Source organism: Zingiber officinale, chromosome 3A, assembly GCF_018446385.1.
Source record: "Zingiber officinale cultivar Zhangliang chromosome 3A, Zo_v1.1, whole genome shotgun sequence".
Classification (NCBI taxonomy): Eukaryota; Viridiplantae; Streptophyta; class Magnoliopsida; order Zingiberales; family Zingiberaceae; genus Zingiber; species Zingiber officinale.
In genome coordinates this window covers 148111371-148132437 of record NC_055990.1, presented here as the reverse complement: position 1 = coordinate 148132437, position 21067 = coordinate 148111371, and the positions used below count along the sequence as shown (strand labels likewise).

The following is a 21067-nucleotide window of genomic DNA, read 5'->3' as shown; positions in this document are numbered from 1 at the left end:
ATCAGCTCTCTCCCGTGCGGTCCTTCTTGCTAGCTACGTCTTTCTCTTGACATCCTGTGCTCCTAACTTCCTGCACACTTAGATACAGGGTTAAATACAATAGAACCTAACCTAACTTGTTTGATCACATCAAACAACCTTGGGGTATCAACACGGGGTGCCCGGACCAGTCCGACATGCCCGGAGCAGGTCGGGGCACCCGGAGCAGGTCAGGGTGCCCGGAGCAGGTCGGGGCGCCTAGACTAGTCCGAGGCACCCAGAACCATTCCGAGCGCCCATAACCTGAATTTCATCCATATCAACGTGGTCTTTGACCGTTGCATTATAGATAGATTTCTATCCCATTCCAGGTGTCTGGAATGCCTCTAGGCGCCCCGAGCAGGGTTATATAAGCATCCCTACTCCCAAAAGCTAAGAAGAACAAGAAATACTCAAGCAACACTTATAGACGCTTTCATTTCTATTTAGCTTTATCTTTTCTGTGCTTTCATTGCTGTAAAGAGGCTTCTTCACCTGAAGTAGAAATTAATGCGACTTCACTGGCTTGGATTAACAACCTCCCCGGTTGTAATCAAGTAAACCCATGTGTCTCTATCTTTTCATTCTTTTTGTATTTCTTATATGCAAGTGTTATTTTAATCAAGTTATTTGTTCGAGAAAGGTTTTGTTTTATTTAATTTGTGCAGGGACTATTCACCCCCCCTCTTGTCAGCCACCAAGGGTCCTAATAAGTGGTATCAGAGCAAGGACACTTCAGGAGGACTAACCGTCGAACGAAGCACACGAGATGGTCGGACCAAGCATCTATCCACCAAAGTTCGAGGGGGAGTTTGTGAGCTAGAAAAAGAGAATGGAGGTATTTTTCAAAACATATTTCGATTTATTATTAATAATGAAATTTGATTTTGAAGCACCCGAGGGCAAGGAAAAATATCAATGGACAAAGAAGGAATATGCTGATTTAGTGGCAAACGTCAAGGCAGAGTTTCATCTGCTGAGCATCCTACCGCCACAAGAAGTCAACCGGATTGGAGCTTACGAGCCCGCCAAGGAGCTTTGGGAAAAATTCTTAGAACTTCATGAAGAAACCTCGGAGGCAAAAATTGCAAGACAAGACTTACTTCGTAACCAGATCAACAACCTCCGATTAGAAGAAGATGAAACTATAGCACATCTTCACTCGAGGATTAAGGAGCTTATCACCAGACTTTCGAATCTCGGAGAAAATGTAAGCAACCAAGATTCACTAAGGTACGCTTTTAATGCATTTCCTAGAAATACAAAATGAGCATCATTAGTAGATGCCTACTATATCTCTAAGGATTTAGAATCTGTTACCTTGAAAGAGTTATTTTCAACTTTTGAAATCCATGAAACAAGATGTGCAAATTCAAAGAAGGAGCCAAAGCACAATATTGCCTTTAAGGCAAAAATGGACAAACAAGATTCAGAATCCTCTCTCGACGATGACGAAATGACAATGATGGTAAGGCGATTTAAAAAATTATTTAAATATAGAAAAACTAACCATATGTAGGGTAGAAAGAAAAGAAAAATCAAATGTTACCACTGCAATGAAGAAGGGCACGTTAAAGACAACTGTTCTAAGTTGAAGAACAAGGACAAGACCAAGAACAAGAAGCCTGTCCAATCTAACAAGTACAAAACAATAAAGGCTACGTGGAACGAAATGTCGTCTGAATCAGAGATTGAGGCTTTCTCCGAACTTGCGTTAGTGGCAAGTCATCAAGAAAATGAACGCGAAGCAAGCTTGTCCGAAATGAGCATCGAAAGCATCGATGAAGGGGAAGCTACATCGGAAGAAAGTAGTAGTTCAGGGGGAACTACGGATGATGGGATTGACAAAATAAAGTCACGTACGATCTCTGTCTCCCGATAAATTATTCAAGTTTGTTAAATTATTATCATAGGATTGCTATAAGCTAGAAAAAGAAAACCAAGAGTTAAAATTAATTTTAGCCAAATCTTGTCCATTAGAAGAATTTGACAAAATAAAATTGGTAAATGATAATTTGCAAAAAAGAAAAATAAAGAACTTGAAAAATCATACATGCTCATATAGTACAAGTATTAGAAAATTTAATAGTCTAAATTGATACCTTAATTACCACAATGGACAAATTAGGAAAAAATTTCAGAAATATATTCCTAAAAGATTTTTAATCAACCAAGTTGGAAGGAACCTATATTGGGTTCCAAAATCATTCTTGGATTAAAACTTTAAAGTTAGGGCTTTCAGAGAGTAGATTAAATGTTTGATTTCCTTAAGAGGCTTTATCTAGAAAATGGTTGTTGCTCCAATAATCAAGAAAGTCTAGTGTCTCGTCACAGTCTGGAAGTCAATTAATGAAATAAAATATTTAATTGACTAACTAATAAAGCATTTAATTGTAATCAATGCTTTAAATAGTTACTCAAACATTTTTTTTACTTAGAAATTTTTTTTACAATTGATTTTTTTCCACAAAATTCATTTTAAGTTTAATTATTGTTCAAAATAAATTTGATCTAAATTTTTTTTTTTTGAGAAAGAGGAATTCAATATTCATCTATAGAAAAATCCCATTTTTTTAACATTTGAATTTTGTTATTCAAAACTTTTAATTATTTCGCAAGAGTTATCCCTACTAATTAAGAAAACTTTTTCTGAAATTTTTTTTCAAGTTATTTATCTAAATATTTTTTTAAAAGAATTTTTGAAATTATAAATCTTGAAAATATATTTTCTTCTGTCAAAATGCATGCTCTATTTTTTAGAAAATATTTCAAGATTTCTAAAATTGTTTTAAGGATTTCAATTTCTATTTCTTTCTTAGACTTGTGTTTAGGATTCACTAAAGGTTTTTTAATTCATTTTAACCTTATAAATTCAGAATTTTGTTTGTTAAATGACTTAAAATTCTTGACAAGTTACCCTTAGACTTTTGAAGTACCCCACTTTTTTATGTGATCAAAGGGGGAGAAGGGAAGATTAAGTCTAGGGGAGGTAGTTTATACTTTTTCAAATTTTTTACACTTTAATTGCAAATTTATTACTTTTACTTTATATTGGTTTGCCCTAACTTAACTTGGGTTTCTCACATCAAAAAGGGGAAGATTGTTAGTACCCCAAGGTAGTTTTGATGTGATCAAACAAGTTAGGTTAGGTCATGTTGTGTTTAACCATATGTCTAAGTGTGTAGGAACTTAGGAGCACAGGAAGTCGAGCGAAAGATGTAGCTAGCGAGAAGGATGACACGGGAGAGAGTCGACGGACTCGGTGCGTCTGAGGGACGAGGTGCTGTGGAAGAGTACACCGGCGGACGAGAAGGGAGCATGCAGTGTTTCCAAGGGATGAGAAGCTAGGAGCAGAAGATTGCTCGAGGAGCAAAAGACGCAGCTAGCGAGGTCAGCACGGGAGAGAGCCGATGGGCTCAGTGCATCCGAGGGGCGAAAAGCTGTGGAAGAGTACGCTGGCGGACGAGAAGGAAGCACGTGATGATTCCGAGGGACGAGAAGTCGGAGCGGAAGATTGCTCGACGAGAAGGCCGGAAGTTAGATTCGAGTGAGCCCTATTCTGAATGGTCGAAATTACCCAAGCGAGCAGAGCCAGAGAGGAAGACCCGGACCGAGGCGAGCAGAACCGAAGAAGGAAGGTCAGACCAAAAGTTAGCAAAAGGCTAACTTTTGATGCCTGGGGCGCCCGGACCAAGTTAGGGTGCCCAGAGAAGGTTGGGGCGCACGGACCAATCCGGGGTGCCCAGAACCATTCCGGGAGCCCGAACCTCGAATTTCATCCATATCAATGTGGTCTTTGATCGTTGCATTGAGGATAGATTTCTATCCCATTCTAGGCGCCTGGAACGCCTCCAGGCACCCCAAGCAGGGATATATAAGCAGCCCTGCTCCCAGAAGCTAAGAAGAACAAGAAATACTCAAGCAACACTTGTAGACACTTTTATTTCTATTTAGCTTCATTTTTTTCTATGCTTTCATTGTTGTAAAGAGGTTTCTCCGCCTGAAGGAGAAATTAGTGTGACTTCACTACCTTGGATTAATAACCTCCCCGATTATAACCAAGTAAATCTGTGTGCCTTTGTCTTTTATTTCTTTTTGTATTTCTTATATGCAAGTGTTATTTTAATCAAGTTATTTATTCGAGAAAGGTTTTGTTTTATTTAATTTGTGCAGGGGCTATTCACCTCTCCTCGAGCCGACCGCTAAGGGTCCTAACAGTACTGAGTCCATCGACTCACTTCCCATGCCATCTTTTTCGTTAACTATGTATTTCGCTCAACTTCTTATGTTCCTAGGTCCCTGCATACTTAGACACAAGACATTAAACACGCAGAGCCTAACTTAACTTGATTGATCACATCAAAACCAACTATGGGTACTTACACATAGGACTATAGAGTTCCACCGTATCACAAGTCTCCTCCTCGAGTCTAGTTAAAAAAAGGTATAGTTTGAATGATTGGACTGTGATGAGAGAAAATCTTGAATTTAATGGATGTGATACACGAGATTGCGTATTATGCTAATTATTGGTGCCCTATGTTGCGGTATTAATGGGAAATGTTAGGTATTTGTCTCGAGCACGAGAGCGCTTTATAGTATTAAATGCAATGGCGTGTAATGATGTTATTAATGAAGTAACCTTGGATCTAATGTTGGGGATGCATTGGTGCCTTTTCCCATTTTTGCATCCGATGGTTGCATTTGAACGGTCTTAGAGAGGGATGTGTCTTCTCGTAACCTAGCACTATTGCGCCTTGATGGCAAAATCTTTATCGTGATCATGATAATCTCACATAATGATCCGACAGTGGGGAAGAGATCTCACCATTTAACGGTTTGGTGGATTGATGTGACATCACTACTATGTCGCTGCTAAGGTATATTAGATTAGGAAAACGTGAGGTCGTGTTCATTCATCTCCTTTTGCTTTCAAGTCTTTGTCCTCGTCTCCTTCCCCATGTATAATAAGTTTGTCGCTCTTTTCTTCTCTGGCTTTTTTATCTTCTCCCCCTTCTTCTTTCTTTATGAGTCCATGGATGTTGATGATCCATTCGATAAGTGATATGAGTTCCAGCAAATCACCTATACCCAGGGTGTATCCCCATAGCTCTGAGAAACCTTTTGCATTCCTTCCGACCATAAAATTATGATTTTGATGTTGGAGCACTGACCACATGAGTCACCCATAGGATATATTACATGTTTCTTCGGCCAACTAGATGGTGACCTTAGATTTCCCCTCCATCCCTTCCTTTAAGAACTAGCCCATTATTTCTAGCTTTCTTTATCTCAACTAGCTCTTAACTCTTAATTTTTAATCTATAGCGTAGTTATCATCTTTTAGTTGTATCAGATTCTACTAAACCCACCATCTTTCATTATCTATTTTACCTTAGGAAAATAGAGCTTGGCATTTTTTGTTAGATTGAGACACGCGTAAGAAGGGGGTGAATCATGTGGTTTTCAAAAATCTTATCTTTTCAATTTTGAAATCAAAGTACGTGCAGTGAAAATACAAATAAAAAAAAGTAAAAAAAATACGGTTTGGTTTTACTTAGTTCGGAACATTCGGCGACTCCTACTCCAAGATCTAGGTTTCGTGGACCTATCGATCGATAATCCACTAAAACACTTCTTCTGGAACCGTTGAAAGAGGAGATCGAGTATAAAAAGTATCAAAAAGTGTAACACACTACACTTTCCATATGCAATAATTAAGTACAAGAATTAATACTTTGTTACCAAACATGTTTCGTAGGCAATCAGCCCGAGCTCAGTGTTTGGTCGGCTTCTCGACGGTAATCGGGCATAGCAAAGTTGTAGCAGGGCAGCAGCAGGAAGCTGGAGCAATCGGAAAGTTAATCAGACGCATAGAAGCTCGTATAGAAGTTATATTTTGAATGCTCCTTGAGACATCCTTATAAAAAGTGTGGAAGACACCTTCCATAACTTTGAAGGTGCCTCCAACGTGTCAAATCAGATCCTAAACTCGTTGCTCCTTATCTGCGATGAAGTTTTAATTTTATCCCTTGAAAGGCGCCTTCTATAGCACTGAAGGAGCCTTCCATGAACAGTGCGAAGACATCTTCCAATGCTCGAAGATACCTCGGGTACTGTTCACCCGAGGCCTTTTTACTCCTTTTTCCCTGCAAGTTAAGTTAGTCCAACACGACAATATTAAACCTGTAAAATAAAGTTAGCACAGTAATAATATAATTAATTTATGACTTAGACTATATCCTCTAGACTAGGATCTAATCAGGATCTCAATTTAGGTTTCTGAAATGAACCTAAATTAGATCGACGCCTACTGTCCCCTCAATCCGAACGTGTCCTCACTTAGTCACTCTCCTCCAGTATCTTACCTTCACTTATATGCCAAACATCTAGTCCTCCAGATGGTTAGACCTGTTTGGACTTTCTCTGGTCTTGCTTAATATCTAACCAAGCTGATCTACTAAGATTTTCCTACAACAATGAGTTAGCACAATAGATACAATAGTAAAGTAAAATAGTGTTGACAGATTTTAGGATTCGCTAGTATGGTCGACCACGCATGATCGACTAAAAATCAGTCGGTCACATATAACCTAGGGTTATCTCCCCTAGGGTTGTCCATCTTCACTCATTAGGACTTCCATTATCTGGCTTCACTCACTAGGACTTCCACCACCTAGCTTTACTCACTAGGGCCCAGCTTCACTCAATAGGACTTCCACTACCTAACTTCACTCACTAGGGCCCAGCTTCACTCACCAAGACTTCCACCACCTAGCTTCACTCACTATGACCGACTTCACTTACCGAGACTTCCACTACCTAGTTTCACTCACTAGGGTCTGACATTACTCACTAGGACTTCCCCTTACCTAAGCTTCAGTTATGACTAGTCACTCAGTAGACTTTTCACCTGTCTATTCTTCGATTAGGACTTATCCTTGCTAGTCATCTAGTACTGACTAGATTTCTCTCTTCCAAACATCAAGTCCTATTTGGATCAACCCTTGGTCAGACTGGCTAAACTTAAGTATATTCTCAAACATTAAAACCCTAGAGGTTGATTGTACTAATATTTTTTACTTCATGGCTAAGTTAGAGTGTTACTTCCTAGGCAAGTACCCCGTTCACACTAGGGGTGGAAAAACTATTTTATCTTTGTCAAACCATCTCAACTGTATACCTGGCCAACACTCTAGCAGGACAATCTACCAATTCAGCCATCATTTGATGACTAAGTTGGAGCCTGCATATCTGGACACGACTGATATCCTATTTGGATTGAGGTTCAACGCCAATCTTCTGGTGAAATATGAAGCCATATTGTACTGGACTGTATTAAGCCCTGAGGTCGTGAAGCTCGACAATCACTTGCGTAAGGCACATCTTTAGTTAACTTTTCCTTTTTAACTAACTAACTTTTCATCTGATTTGTGGGTTAAATAATGTTGAACGCATCGCTGAGTAAGATCCTAAAGTAAGACATAATGTCATGGAGGTATGTGGACCTCAGAAGGTATGGCCGAGGGATCCTTTGTGTTGTCGATCCCTCATCTTTCTACCATGGGTGGAATTTTGATATTCCTTCTGAAGCTATGACCAAGGGTGAGACCCTAGCACATACCCTAGTTGAGATCTATCCTCCTCGGTGGAACATTCTTCTAAAAAACTACAACCCTCTAGCTCCGCTACAACGGATAGGAGTGAGGGTTGAAAGTTAGCTCTTGCGATTGGGGAGACATAGAAATGGAAATCAACATCCTTGGGAGAAATTGCAAAGAGGTCAAAAATTAAGGTTGGGGTCTCGAAGAGACAAAAAGCAGCCTAGCCTTCGAAGGGAAGGATCTAAGCACCACCATCATCTATGAGTTGCCCTCAGGATCTTCTAAGCCCATAAGACCTCACCTTGACTCAACCCCCTTGCCTCATGTTCTTGAGGAAGTGCTCGTGGGGTCTAGCCTTTCCTGACTCACTCAACTTCGCACTTATGAGAAAGATACCATGTTGCACCTAGGCATTTTGAATATGGACAGACACTTGGTTTGGTCTAGTAGGAAGGTATGATGTGCTTTCTAATTTGAAGCTCCTATACCATCTATAAACTACCATTTTGATTGTACAATTCAAGGTGGAGGTGAAGGGATTATACTACCTCAACAATCTGACACAAAAATAACACGATATGGAAGATTGAGTAGCTAAACTAAAGAGTCAGTCGAGACAAGAAGTCAAAAAGGACTTGACTGCTGCTTCGCAGAGGGCTAAGAATGAGGTAGGGTGGAGTACAAGGCCAAGACTTACTCTGATAAGGCTCAGATACTGGGAGAGGATCTGATTCAGGCAAAGGCTGCTACGCAAGCCTTGGAGGAATTAGATGAGAGGATATAAACTTCAGAGTCTTGAGCTCATGAGGAGTTACTCAAGCCCAGTGCAAATTGGCCTTGCAGGCAGTGAAGCTGGTCAATGTGGAGGGTCAACATTTGCAGCTTTGATCTGAGCTCCTAACCTCAGACTTAACAAAAGAATGACTAGATCTATAATTGGCTGAAGAGAAGGAATAGAGAGCAAAAGTGTCGATGGAATGGGAGGCTACCAAGGCTAAGATGGCCTCTAAATTGGAGGTTACCAAGACTGAGATAATGGAATATCAAACGAGCCAAGAAAACCATCAAGAAACCCAAAAGAAAGCTATTTTAGCTTTTGAGGAGTTTTATGATTTGCTTGCTCAGAGAAGCATCAAGTTGCCCCAGCACAACTTTAAGGGTGTCATCCACCAATTCATTCGAGCCAAACTGATTCCAAGAGAAAATGATATGTCGTTCCTAGATCTAAAGTAAGTTTGGAATGAACTGCTCGTCTTTGAGAAGGCCGACTAATTGTACCTCTTTTTCTTGATGTTGTCTTTATCTCTTGTCTTTTTAATGTTGTCCCTGTCTCTTGTCTTTTCAATTTGGGAGTTGTCCCTATCCTATCCCTATCCTGGCAACATGTAAAAGATCTTTTGTTATAAATAATCTTTGCTTTTTGAAACTTGTCTTGCTTATGTTTGTGGATTGCATGTGGCTTGCTTGAATGAGAAATGAGGGAGATAGTCACTAAGGCAGCTATATGGATGATGTCAGGATCTGAGGCTGAGCCTAAGCGATGCTGGGATCAGAAATTAGGAATCGGGCCTATCATAGAGTTGAGACATCAGGAGCCCGTGGTAAGGTTGAGACGCTAGTTTGAGACTAGGATGATTTTTATGAGAGATGGAAGGAATGTATTGAATCAAAATTATGTAAAATGGACTATAGACTTATCTGTTGGTATGACTTGAGCTGATAATCTCAAGCAGCCAAGAGGAAAATGTCATCGGTGATTGATGTCAAGATACGGATGAGATTAGGACCTAGGATTTAGCCATGACGTTATCAGGATCCGAGACTGAGTCACTAGTGCAGGGTTATGAATTCTAAGTTTGTCATAAGGTGGAGACCACCAGCGAGGGGCTAGGAAGAGCAAGGGCTCCGCTAGCGTGATGCTAGATTTTCGTAGCCATTGGTTGCTTCCCTACTCATCCAACTCCATGTCAGTAGGGGGCATCTAAGAGACCATATTCGACAATCTCGTAACTGCTCCTCCATTCTTGGGATGTCATATGTCCTAGAATATTTGCAGTCTTTGTTAGTGAGCTTGTGTAGGGTAGAAGCTCTTCTTGAAGGTGAAAAAAGGTGATGTTGATATGGAGTGACATTGAGAATAGACAAAGTTAGTCGCTAAGACTAAGACTGAGAGAGGGTGCAGGGGTTCGAGACTGAGCCAAAAGTGAGTTAGTCACTGAGACTAAAATTCAGAGAGAAAGTGTATCGATTGTTTAGACTGAGATTGAGACTGAGAGAGAATGTGAGGGCCCGAGATTGAGCCAGAATATGAGCTAGTCACTGAGACTAAGAGAGAAGGTGAGTTAGTTGCTGAGACTGAGGTTGAGAAAGGGTGCGGGGGCTGAGACTGAGTCAGAAGGTGAGTCGGGGTTCATGTCGAGACATGGGCCACGGTAAGTGACTTGCTCTTGGTTAGCCTTGCTTCTTTAAAATGAGTATATTGGGCTCGTTAGACTTAGCTTGAGTTCCATGAGCTTTAACCCTCCATAAGTAGCCTCTTCCACATCTTGACTTTGACTAACAACACAACAAGACTTTCTATCCTATGGGACACGTAGGACTGCAAAGCTCCACCACATCCATTGAGCTTAATGATCTTGATCTTTTAACTTCCATCTTTCGACATTCTTAATATACAATCCCCTAGAAAGTCTAGGACTACTTCAATAGCAATGATTAATAGTGTAACGATAGGTTACCTTCTTAGTTTCCAAGATATTTGAGGATTGAGTCTTAGTTTTGGTAAATTAATAAATGAATTTCTCTTAATAGGTGATTAACTTAAGCATGCTAGATTGATGGGGCATTCATCATGATCGCTTCTTGATTTATTCTTATAACCAGTGGAAAATTTCAATGGAACAGAATCGGTCATTCTTAGAATTAATCAGTATAAGTTGAATACACGATGCTAATTAAAAATAATAATATTGCCTATGTCAGATTGTAAAAAAAAATAATAAATAAAAATAATGTTGTCAATGTCAAATCTCATAAACATAGTTTTGATAGAGCTCAGACTTATATATAGGCTTAGCAAAAGAACAATTGTGATCAAACTATTGAAACCTATTGAATTGGATTTTTGAATGTTGAATCATGCATACATTTGGGTTGATGTATGTATATATAAACAAAGAAATTATACTATGTTAGTTTTTATAGGTTACAATTTTCATTTTGAACTTGAAATAGGTGGAGATTACATGTAGAAACCAAGTGCTTCATCCCTCATCGACACTTCAATATGTCCGTGATAATATATGGCGTGCCAGAGAGGCTGTGCTAATACTTCCTGACTCGCCAAACATTGACCATGTCATGAGACTGTTGTACAGGAGAAGAACATCAGGAATGACCAGATGAATGTAATGTGAGTAAACAATCTATTAATTGCTACTTGTAAATTGAGGGACGTCAATTCTTTCTCATTTAATTTGTTGGGCTCCACCAAAGGGTTGATGCTCATATAAGAAATTTTATCATCTCCAAATTGATGGATAACTCTACACTTGCCGTTAAATTTAATGCTGTTGGATATTGAGACCTGAAATTCCAAAAATGAGCACATTGCTCGTGACTCTAATGCATACACTACAAGCTTTTCATTCTGTAGCTTTTACCAGGTCTTGAGAAGTTGAATTTTGCAACTCAAAATCGCAAAGCAACTGCTACTTTTATCATGTACAAACTCATTTCCTAGCTCATGCTTTCTCATCTAGTAACAAAAATAAAAAATGAAAATAAAAAGGGACGCTTCACAGTGTTCGGTGATCGAATAAAGCTGAATTTCTGGCTGCTACTACCGGTATTCTGGTTTCAAAACCCATCTTGAGACACCAGAAACTTTTTCTAGAGTGGCAATCTCTTTGAGAAGATTTTTGAAGAGAGGCAAATCTTTTGACTGTATTCTGTCTTTGAAGTGTTGTGTTATGCTGGCAGAATCGCTCTGCCCACCTCGCTGCTGAATAAATGTGCAGAGCTGCCTGATCATCACCTCGGGCTGCACTATCATCAGTCTGTTGGAATGCTTTGTCAACTGACTGCTTTCTGGATTTCTTCTTTGGTGACTGGAAGAAGATGCCAAATCCAAATCTTGTTCAAGTGCATCAGTGATGGCTCTTTCTTGAGTTCCCTGGATCTTAGCTAACAGTTCAGCTGATGATAGTGCCTTGCCAGCCATAGCTCCAGCTGAGAAACCATTTGGTCGGCTAGTAGATGCTTCCGTAGGTTTTGTTGGACTCAGCAATTGTGTGTTAAAAGTAGAGCCAAACCGGCTCCGGGCAGATGATGGTGCTCCAGCAGCACCAGATCTTCCAGTCCATGTTGGAACAGCAAAACTTTCCCTGGCCCGAAGCATCCGGGACTCCCGCAAGGCTTGAGCTGCCCTCTGTGCTACTTGGGAAGCTTGCTCCTCCAGCTTCATCTTAGCATCATCACTGGCATTCATAATGGCATCATGGTTCACTGCGCTCTGAGGATCAGAACCAAGACCAAAAATCATTCAAGGATAAAAAAAGTTGCACATAAGGGCAAAAATTAGGCACTTACATGAATACCATTAGCATCCAAAAGATTCCTCAATATACTTGTTTCCCCATCAATACGACCTTTATTTTGGTTAGTGTTCTCTTCTTCACCAACCGAGGGAGATTCTTGTTTTCCATGGTTGCTAATGTCACCTCCTAAATTTACTTCTTCTGATAACTGACTGAAAATATTTGACGTCTCAGTAGAATTCCCCTGTTGATCATCTTGCAAGGTAAATAGATCCTTCATGTCTCTGGCTTTAAAGAAACGTCTTTGTTGAGGATTCTTCAGAATCTTGTTGGTAAGAAAATGTTTGTAAATCTGCCTATGATATACTTTCTCCTCTATAGTTCCACGAGTAATTAATCTATAAACTGTTACATCGCGGGTTTGTCCTATTCGCCAAGCTCTTTCTCTTGCCTGCTCACCAGAAACAGAACCCAATATACACTGAAAAATACTAGTTGAGATTTTTTTTTTTTTTACAATTTAGATGCATGTCTGCAATTTTAATACAAACATCAATTATGATGTGATTCGCTCCTGGAATACACAAAATAACGAGATGGTGATTCCAGGTTAAGTTATTTTTTTGTGATACAAAGTTAAACATGTGTAGTTGCTCCCTCCACTATCTGGTATATTTTGAGAGACATTTTTCCTTAAACAATTGTATTCTTGATCTTCAAACAAGAAGAGGCTAGAAGGTTCTTTAGTTGCTACAGTTGAGTTGATGACTAAAGGTTGATCTGTCATTATGATCCACTGAGAAACCTAATGTCTACAACTATATATGTGAACTCCAGAAACCTTACTATTATTGATAGTTTGAATTAGTACAGCTACCTTTTAACCAAGGACCAAAATATAAGTCACTATGAGGAATGAATCTTATCTGCTCATCATTCAGTAAAAACACACTACAGGTATATGAGGTGGCAATTCAAATCAAGCAAAATGAAATTTCAAACTCAAGATATTTCAATCAGTAGATATTTGAAAAATGAGATAGAATGGAAGTTTTTGGAATGGTTGATGTGCATGATTAAATTAGGCCAAGGTCCCAACTAAATTCCTAAATATCCAGAAAAAGGCTCAAGGTCATCTAGCTCCAAACTAGTTATTCAACTAATTGCATAGTCAATCTGGCAATCTAAATCATCAAGAACAACCTGCAGCAAAGTCATCATCCATCTTCACAAACCATCTACACAACCACATAATGATAGTAGAGGGTGCATGTCGTCCATCAAGTTAACAAGAGAGAGAAATTTACAAAATTTTCTACTAAAAGATCATCTTCATTCCATATGATGAGAAGAGCTTTAGCCTACATTATGCAAATTTTTAATGTCTATCTTCATCAAAAGATAGACATTAAAAACTACATAAAGAGAAGGGAAAATGCTAATTCTCAGTATCTATTGTGTATTTTTTTATATTCAAAATGATTATTTGTTAATCAAACAATCTTGATTATAACATAATTCATAAAACAGAAACTCCAGTGATCTTTCTAAAACAAAGTATGAGCATAAAAACATATTAAACTAATAGCACAATAGCCATCCTGGCTTCCTCTTCAAACTTCTGGTGTGAATCATCAAGTGAATGTATAGTACAATGAAGTAGGTGATTCAACATAAGAATAACTTCCCAGCTGGTTCATCCAGAAACAACTAAAGTTAATTTAAGCATAAATTATGCAAAAAACTTGCAAGCAGGCAACAATTGCAGTCGTCATTGTGAAGTTAGGAATCAATTATAATGAACATAAAAGCACATTAAACTAGTAACAAAATAGCTACTCTTAACATACTATTTAGATTTAGGACCCAAACCACCAATGTGAATGTTGATAAAGAGAAACACACCTTCACTAAATGGGGCTTGCCTATATACTACATATGACATGTGGACAGGCCAATAGCCTTGCCCTTCCTCCAAAAAATTAAAAAAAAAAAAAAATCCCAACTATTTCAGCATAAAACGGGTAGACTGCTTTTTAGTAAGAAATCCAAAAGAAACATTACAATGATAATTCTGGCATCAAGAATAGATCAAAAGCAAAGGCTCCAAATTTTATCAACAAGCGATATCCCTAAACATTAATTAGAGCAAACTAACTGTGGTATTTGGGAACTTAGTCAATTACTGTACAACCTAGCCAGCATAAAGTGTTCCAATGCTTATCTGAAGCTTGATTAAGTCAAAAACTGTAAGAGCTAACACTATTTCTTCCCTTAAGAGAGATCTAAAAGGCTCCATGACATAGAAGTGAAAAATCAATGTAAATAAGTTGTCCTTGACCTTCAAAGACACCATAAAACTACAAAACGAGAATTTATCTATCAGACAATTTCATCCACGTAAGAAGACATGGATTCTGCATTGTTAAAGGATTTGTTTACCTGCATATCGGTTGAAGGATTCCAATCAGGATCATATATGATGACCCTATCAGCACCTGTTAAATTTGTCCCCAAGCCACCAACTTTAGTAGTTAAAATGAAGATGAAGACCTCCTCAGAGTTATTAAATTCATCTATAAGTGACATCCTTTGCTTTATAGGGGTAAGCCCATCCATTCTGCGATAGCTATAACCATTTGCAGCTAGAAAGTTCTCGAAAATGTCTAGCATTTGTTGTGTTTGTGTAAAAAGAAGAACCCGATGCCCTTGTTCCTTCCAGACCTTAAGAACTTGTGAAACGACTTTCATCTTTCCACTACGTTCTATATTCCCATAATCTGGATTGCCAGTAGCATGTTCTCTTTCTAATAAATCAGGATGATTGCAGATTTTTCGCATAATATCTATTCCATACAATGAGTTTCTTCTTCCATCAAAAATTTGCTCCACCTCAGAACTAGCAAGAAATGCTCGATAAACAGAACGTTGCTCTTGTGTGAGGCTGCAGAAAAGGACATGCTCTGTTTTCTTTGGAAGGTGAGCATTCACATCAGCTTTCATACGCCTTAGAAGGTACGGCATGATCAAATCACGGAGAACAACTGCACATCTATATGCAGTTGATACTTGCAGTGGTGTGGCATTAGCATATCCACCCACTGTAATTGGAACTGCAAACTCCGTCTCAAAAACAGGTAGAACACCTAGTTTTCCAGGGAACACAAAATCATAAAGAGACCACAGTTCTGCTAGTTTGTTCTGAATTGGTGCACCAGTCATGATTATGCGATGCACAGTTTGTAGTTGTTTGCAAATTAAAGTTATTTCAGCATTTGGATTTCTTATTCGGTGGCCCTCATCCAAAATGGAATATCCCCATTCTATGTCGAGCAACTTCCTGCCCATAATGCGTAATTGTTCATATGTAGTTAGAAGCAAACCTGATTCTGATCTCACAATCCGGTCAATCATGTCTTCCCATCTTTTTGTTGGTTTTGCAATACGAGGTTTTTCATTGTCACTGCCTATCGAAGATTCACTATCATAATCACTTTCGCTAGATTTAGATGTTTTCTGTTCACTAGGAAAGTGTGCAGAAACATGAAGTATCTCAACTTCAAAATCAGGGTACCATTTCTGAACCTCCCTTTGCCATTGTCTAAGAAGGGTTACAGGGCAAACAACAACACTCGGTTTATACAATTTACTATAATGAAGAGAAGCAAGAAATGATATGACCTGGATAGTTTTTCCCAGGCCCATCTCATCTCCTATAATGCCTCCAGCTCTTTGGCAATGTAATTCCCACAACCATTGAACTCCCACTTTCTGGTAGTCAAAAAGTTTTGAGAAAATAGCACCAGGAATTTTTAAGCCTCCTTCAAGGACAACACATGATTCATCCATACTTTCTGCCTCAACTTGCATCTCACCCTCATAATCAGAAGTTGCATCTCCATTTGAAGCTTCAAGAAATGATGACAGAAAAACCTAACATTACAACTTCAAAATGTCCAGAAATTTATGTATCCATGTTTGCTGGATTAATTTGCACATGTGTATGGTATTTTTTTTTATACAACTATTGAATGATAAAACGTGGATTATTTATAGGAGATAAATGATTCAAGTTGGGTGCAAGAAAGAAGAAACAAAATGCTGCAATTTCCAGTCTAACTAAAGAAACACCTACTACAAGAAAAGAAGGATGATAACAGCATCACACCTATGGCATATTATTTCCATTGTAAATAATAACATCTAAACAGAAAAAAAATATCAATGTACTAAGAATGTCATAGAATATGATATTAAGGAATCTAACACCTCTGTAAAATGTATGTATAGAAATAGGAAAAAAACTACAATTTTGTTGAAGTATAATATTTGTAGACCTATAAAATAAATCATGAAAGGAAGCCACTTTAACTTTGTGATCTGACAAAGGCCAATCTAATGCAACATTTGAATTAACACATTGTTAGCCTACTGCTTGAAAATAAAGAAATGCATGTGATCTGGTTCACTGGTGGTTCTCAAATTGCACCAGGAAACATTATAAAAGATAAAGCATGTACACCCTAGTTTGATTTATGCCTCTTGGTTGGTGCAAATATCGAAGGATTGTCCCCCACTCATTGGCTGTTGGCTGTACACAAGTTAGATTCTTCCTTTTCTTCAATATGTTACAGTAGGACTCCTCGAAGACATCTCTGAAAATTATTTGGATTTTTTCAACCATATTATTGTCATGTAGTTTAACTTTTGCTTCCTGCATGTCATGCCATCAATAATCCTATTTATCATTCATACCAATCTTGGCAACTGAGTGAGGTGCATACATCTATCAGGTACTGACATCTATGTCAGTGTGATACATTCCCATTTAGATTTCCCTACTGTTCATTCAAGCAGTTAATAACAACTATATTAAGTCAAAGAAACAAAGAAAATTATACAAGTGACTAAATATTTTAAATACCTAACAAGTACACAACATGATCAATTACTTTAGCTACGTTTTGGATTCAGTGAAGGCTATGCTAGATTACAGTCCCTCAAATTGCAGGTGTTCAATCATGCTATTACAAAAGTAAATATGTGAATTTTAGGCAAGTCCCAGTTCATGTATTGGGATTTTTAATCATATTATTGTTATGTAATTTATTTATTTTTCTTCCTGCATGTCATATCATCAATAATTCTATTTATCATCCAAATCAATCTTTGCAACTGAGTTAGGTGCATACATCTATCAGGTCCTGGCATCCATGTGGGTGTTACACATTCACATTTAGATTGTCCTACTGTTCATTCAAGCAGTTAATAACATTATATAAAGCTTAAAGAAAGAAAATTTTACAAGTGATTAAAGTTTTTAAATACCTAATAAGCACACAACATGATTGATTGCTTAAGCTACGTTTTAGGTTCAGTGAGGGCTATGCTAGATTACAGTCCCTCGTACTGCAGGAGTTCAATCATACTATTACAAAAGAAAATAGGTGAATTCTAGGGAAGTGTCAGTTCATGTATAAGGATGGACAAGTTCAGTTCACCCATTGATCCAAGCAAGTCTTGGAAATTTAAAGATATAGATTGAGTCCTATTAATAGCTTGAGACTTGCATTGAATGGTCTCCGATCAAATTTAACAACTTTATCATAATAATTACATGATCATTATGGAAATAGAAAAATAGAACATCTTTTAGCATAGGATTGATTGCCTACCACATCCACTCCATAACTTCTGCTTTGATAAATCTTGTTTTCTCCATTTCTTGTCAGGTTTAGGCCGTTTTAGCCGTTTGAGGTTTCTTTTTTTCTTATCCAATACCTCTGTTAAAGACCGTGGGTGTTTTAGAGGTGCTCTAAGCCTTTGAAAAGGAACTGTAGGTGGTTCAAGTGCAGGTAAAGCATCAGCATCAAGTAATTTAGTTGTTGGGCGAGTTGAAGCAATCTGGGACATTGACTCCGCAGCTTTTGCAATGCTGGTCAATGCAAGATTTTCAACTGAGCATTCCGCAGAGGCATCTTGCTCAGTTGAGGTTCCTGGATGTTGAACACGACGTTCAAATCCTTTAAGCTTGTGAAAAGGGGTCAATATACCCTTTCGAACCAATTTATCCCTCTCCTACATTTAAATAGCAGATAATGAGTGGAGATCATTGCATTAGCCTTAAGTACTATTACTCAAAATTAAGAGGACACTTCCTGTGGGTACAGGGAAAAAGAGAGATTTGCTAATAAATGAGACAACACGTACAGTTTCCATAAACCCAGAAGATGATGCATCAAGGACGGCATCAAAATCAACATCTTCATCATAAGAAACAGCCTTTAGAGATCGTTGTGAAGGCCTAGTTGACAGTTCAATTGTTTTCTTTTTCTTTTGATTTTCTCTAACTAACTCTCCAAGCAGCTCGTCAGTCTGTTTTTCATGCTCGATATCATCAAAAGCACAATCACCAAATGAAGAGATTTCCTTTTCCAGTTGTGCCTTTGCCTTCTTGAGGCTTCTTAAACGATCTGACACAAGAGCCTGTTCCAAACTCAAGTCATTGGAACATTGAACATCATTTACAGCACTCTCCTCAACTCTGTCACCACCATCACCATTTTGATCACAAGTGTCATTTCCATCATCTGTAATGCATTTAATCCTATCAATGCTAGAAGCTACTGCATCAATTTCAACTTCAATTGCCCGTAATTTATTGCAAAGTCTAGTTCGTGAAGTTGATAATGAAGTTTCATCATCAGGCTTGTGTTGTAGAGAACTTTCATCAGGCTCACTGACATAATTGGCAACACATTTTGCCTGCATAGAAGCATGAAATTTGTTAAGTTCAAAAATATTATACACACAACTCTATCCCTATTCCATGGATGGATATTGTTCAAACAGATTTGAGTTTGAATTTTCTTTGTTTGAATTGCAATTTTCAAAGTTAAAATTCGACACTAAACTATAACAGATTTGAATTGAGTGTTCCAGTTCTGGTATAAACATTTGGTATAAATTATTTTACAATTATCTTCTCGATATGTACAAAAAATCCTACAGGTAATTGTTTGTAGAAAATTTAGTTAAGAAATACAAGTTTGCTCTAATACTCAGTTATTTGTTTCCTTGAGCGTATGCTACCTTGTCCAGAAGGCATGCAGGAATCTGTTAGGCACTATAATTAGGGTGGTGTAACACTAAAATAACAACCAATTTCCACTTTAGTCATTCAACATCTAATTGAACCAAGTGGAGGAAACTCCATGTTGACTTTGGACTCATCAAGAATGTTCCCTATAATCCCAGAAGCCTATTAGACCAACAAACAATGAAATTGGACCTCACACTTCCACTCCCAAAATGTTTTTCTTAAGCAATGAATTATCAACATTTCTCTCTTCCCTTTCTTTTTTGTACCCTTTTCTCGCACACTCATTGCAGAACCAAAAAAGAGAAAATTTTAATCCCTGCAAGTTGCGTCCTAATAAATGTTTCAGTTCATTAAGCTAAAACATAACCCTACGAGCGTACTTGGTATTATGATCCTAAGATATGTGAACTGACACTCATTTAACTCCCGCTACAGCTAGTCAATATCCTTGTGTTCGATACTTGGAATCTTACTTGAACAGAATCTAATGTGTCGGCTAGCAAAACTATGTTCAGGTGTGCTAACGAGCAAGCAAAACTGTCACCTTTTTTTTGCAAATTTAACAATCGAATGTGTTTCTTTGCAAATTTATTGCATTATAGTCTAGCGGAAGAACAACAAGGTCTAAGAGAGCAAGTGTCACCTTTTTTTCAAAAAAAAAAAAAACAGCAACCCAGCAAAGGCAACAACCAGGCGCAGTACCTGTGAGAGAATTTCCCGTTCGATGTCTTCAGGATTAGCCGATGAAATGCCCAAACTACTCAGCAAAAGCTTATCCTCGTCGGCTTCTTCCATATTCTCAAGCGAGAGAAGGAAGCCCCTTTCAGATTAACGTGGAAGGGAAATCGAATGGACGCATCGCGAAGGCCACGAACGGGCGAAAAAATAAAGCTCCTGGGAATAATAAGGTGGAACTAAGCAAAAATTGACCAATATCAATCCGAACAGGAGAATCGGCATCGAACCCTAGAAAATGGATCCCATGCTCCGACGGGGCGATCGTTGGACGACGGCAACGGCGAACGAGGCAGCATTTTGAGGACGCTTTAGTCAAATAAGCAACAGGTGAACCGGGTCCATGTCGAAAACTCGGAGCCGAGTCTAACTGCGGCCCATGCGGCGCCACGTGTCTGTTTCTTGATCAGCAAGGCAGGCAGACAGGCAGGCAGCAACGATAAATATTATGAAAAATTGAGACCAACAAATCGCTGTAAAAGGCTCACGGTTGGCGTGTCTCTGGTCCTTGAAAATGTACGGGATCGTCCTGAAGGAGCGTTTAAGATGACGGTCTCACTTTTGATGCCAAGGCCTGTCCTTGAGAACAGCACTGGAGCATTATGGCAATCGAGACTCATTTCTGTGCAGAGTAAGAGAATTTGGTTGGGCTTTTGTGGAAAGTTCTACGACAGTGACCAACTTCGCAATTCAAACACATCAAGCGACTGGTGATCAATTTTGGCCATCAGCGCAGGCAATTGTTGCTGTAAAATTTATCAATTTTTCTTTATTATTGGTATATTTAGTATTTAATGCATCGAGCGTTAGTGATCAGTCATGCAAGCTCCAAAACAAATGCTAATGATTGGGGAGAGAGACGTGGATTTGCTTGTTAGATCTCTCCTGCTCTTCTGCAAAGGAGGCGCGGAATCCTTGTTTTCAGCTCGCTTTTAGATGCAACAAGCTAACTAATTTAATGACGCAAACTAATCGAATTGAACTGGATGGAGTTAATAGGAATTAAGCAGGAGCCGGGGCAGAGAGCAGAAGAGAACAAGAAGAATCGGTCTTTGCTTTTGTCTCCCTCT

The 21067-nt window shown here is 38.6% G+C and overlaps 2 protein-coding genes across 4 annotated transcripts in view; one reads left to right on the top strand and one right to left on the bottom strand.

Annotated features, from left to right (window-relative positions):
• LOC122052736 overlaps nucleotides 1–21067 on the top strand; it is a 59390-nt gene that overhangs the window by 14765 nt on the left and 23558 nt on the right. The gene's annotated exons all lie outside the window — the stretch shown is intronic.
• On the bottom strand, nucleotides 11215–20326 carry LOC122052735 (DNA excision repair protein CSB-like). Of its 2 annotated transcripts, XM_042614415.1 has the most exons (7): nucleotides 20228–20326; nucleotides 19965–20156; nucleotides 18371–18925; nucleotides 17836–18238; nucleotides 14603–16068; nucleotides 12213–12611; nucleotides 11215–12135 (listed from the first exon to the last, which is right to left on the bottom strand). In XM_042614415.1, the coding sequence occupies exons 2-7, from the start codon at nucleotides 20055–20057 to the stop codon at nucleotides 11464–11466; spliced, it is 3588 nt and encodes a 1195-aa protein (XP_042470349.1). In that variant the 5' UTR covers nucleotides 20058–20156; nucleotides 20228–20326; the 3' UTR covers nucleotides 11215–11463. The 2 variants fall into 2 exon arrangements, with proteins under 2 accessions (XP_042470349.1, XP_042470348.1); XM_042614414.1 differs by having other exon boundaries at nucleotides 19965–20304.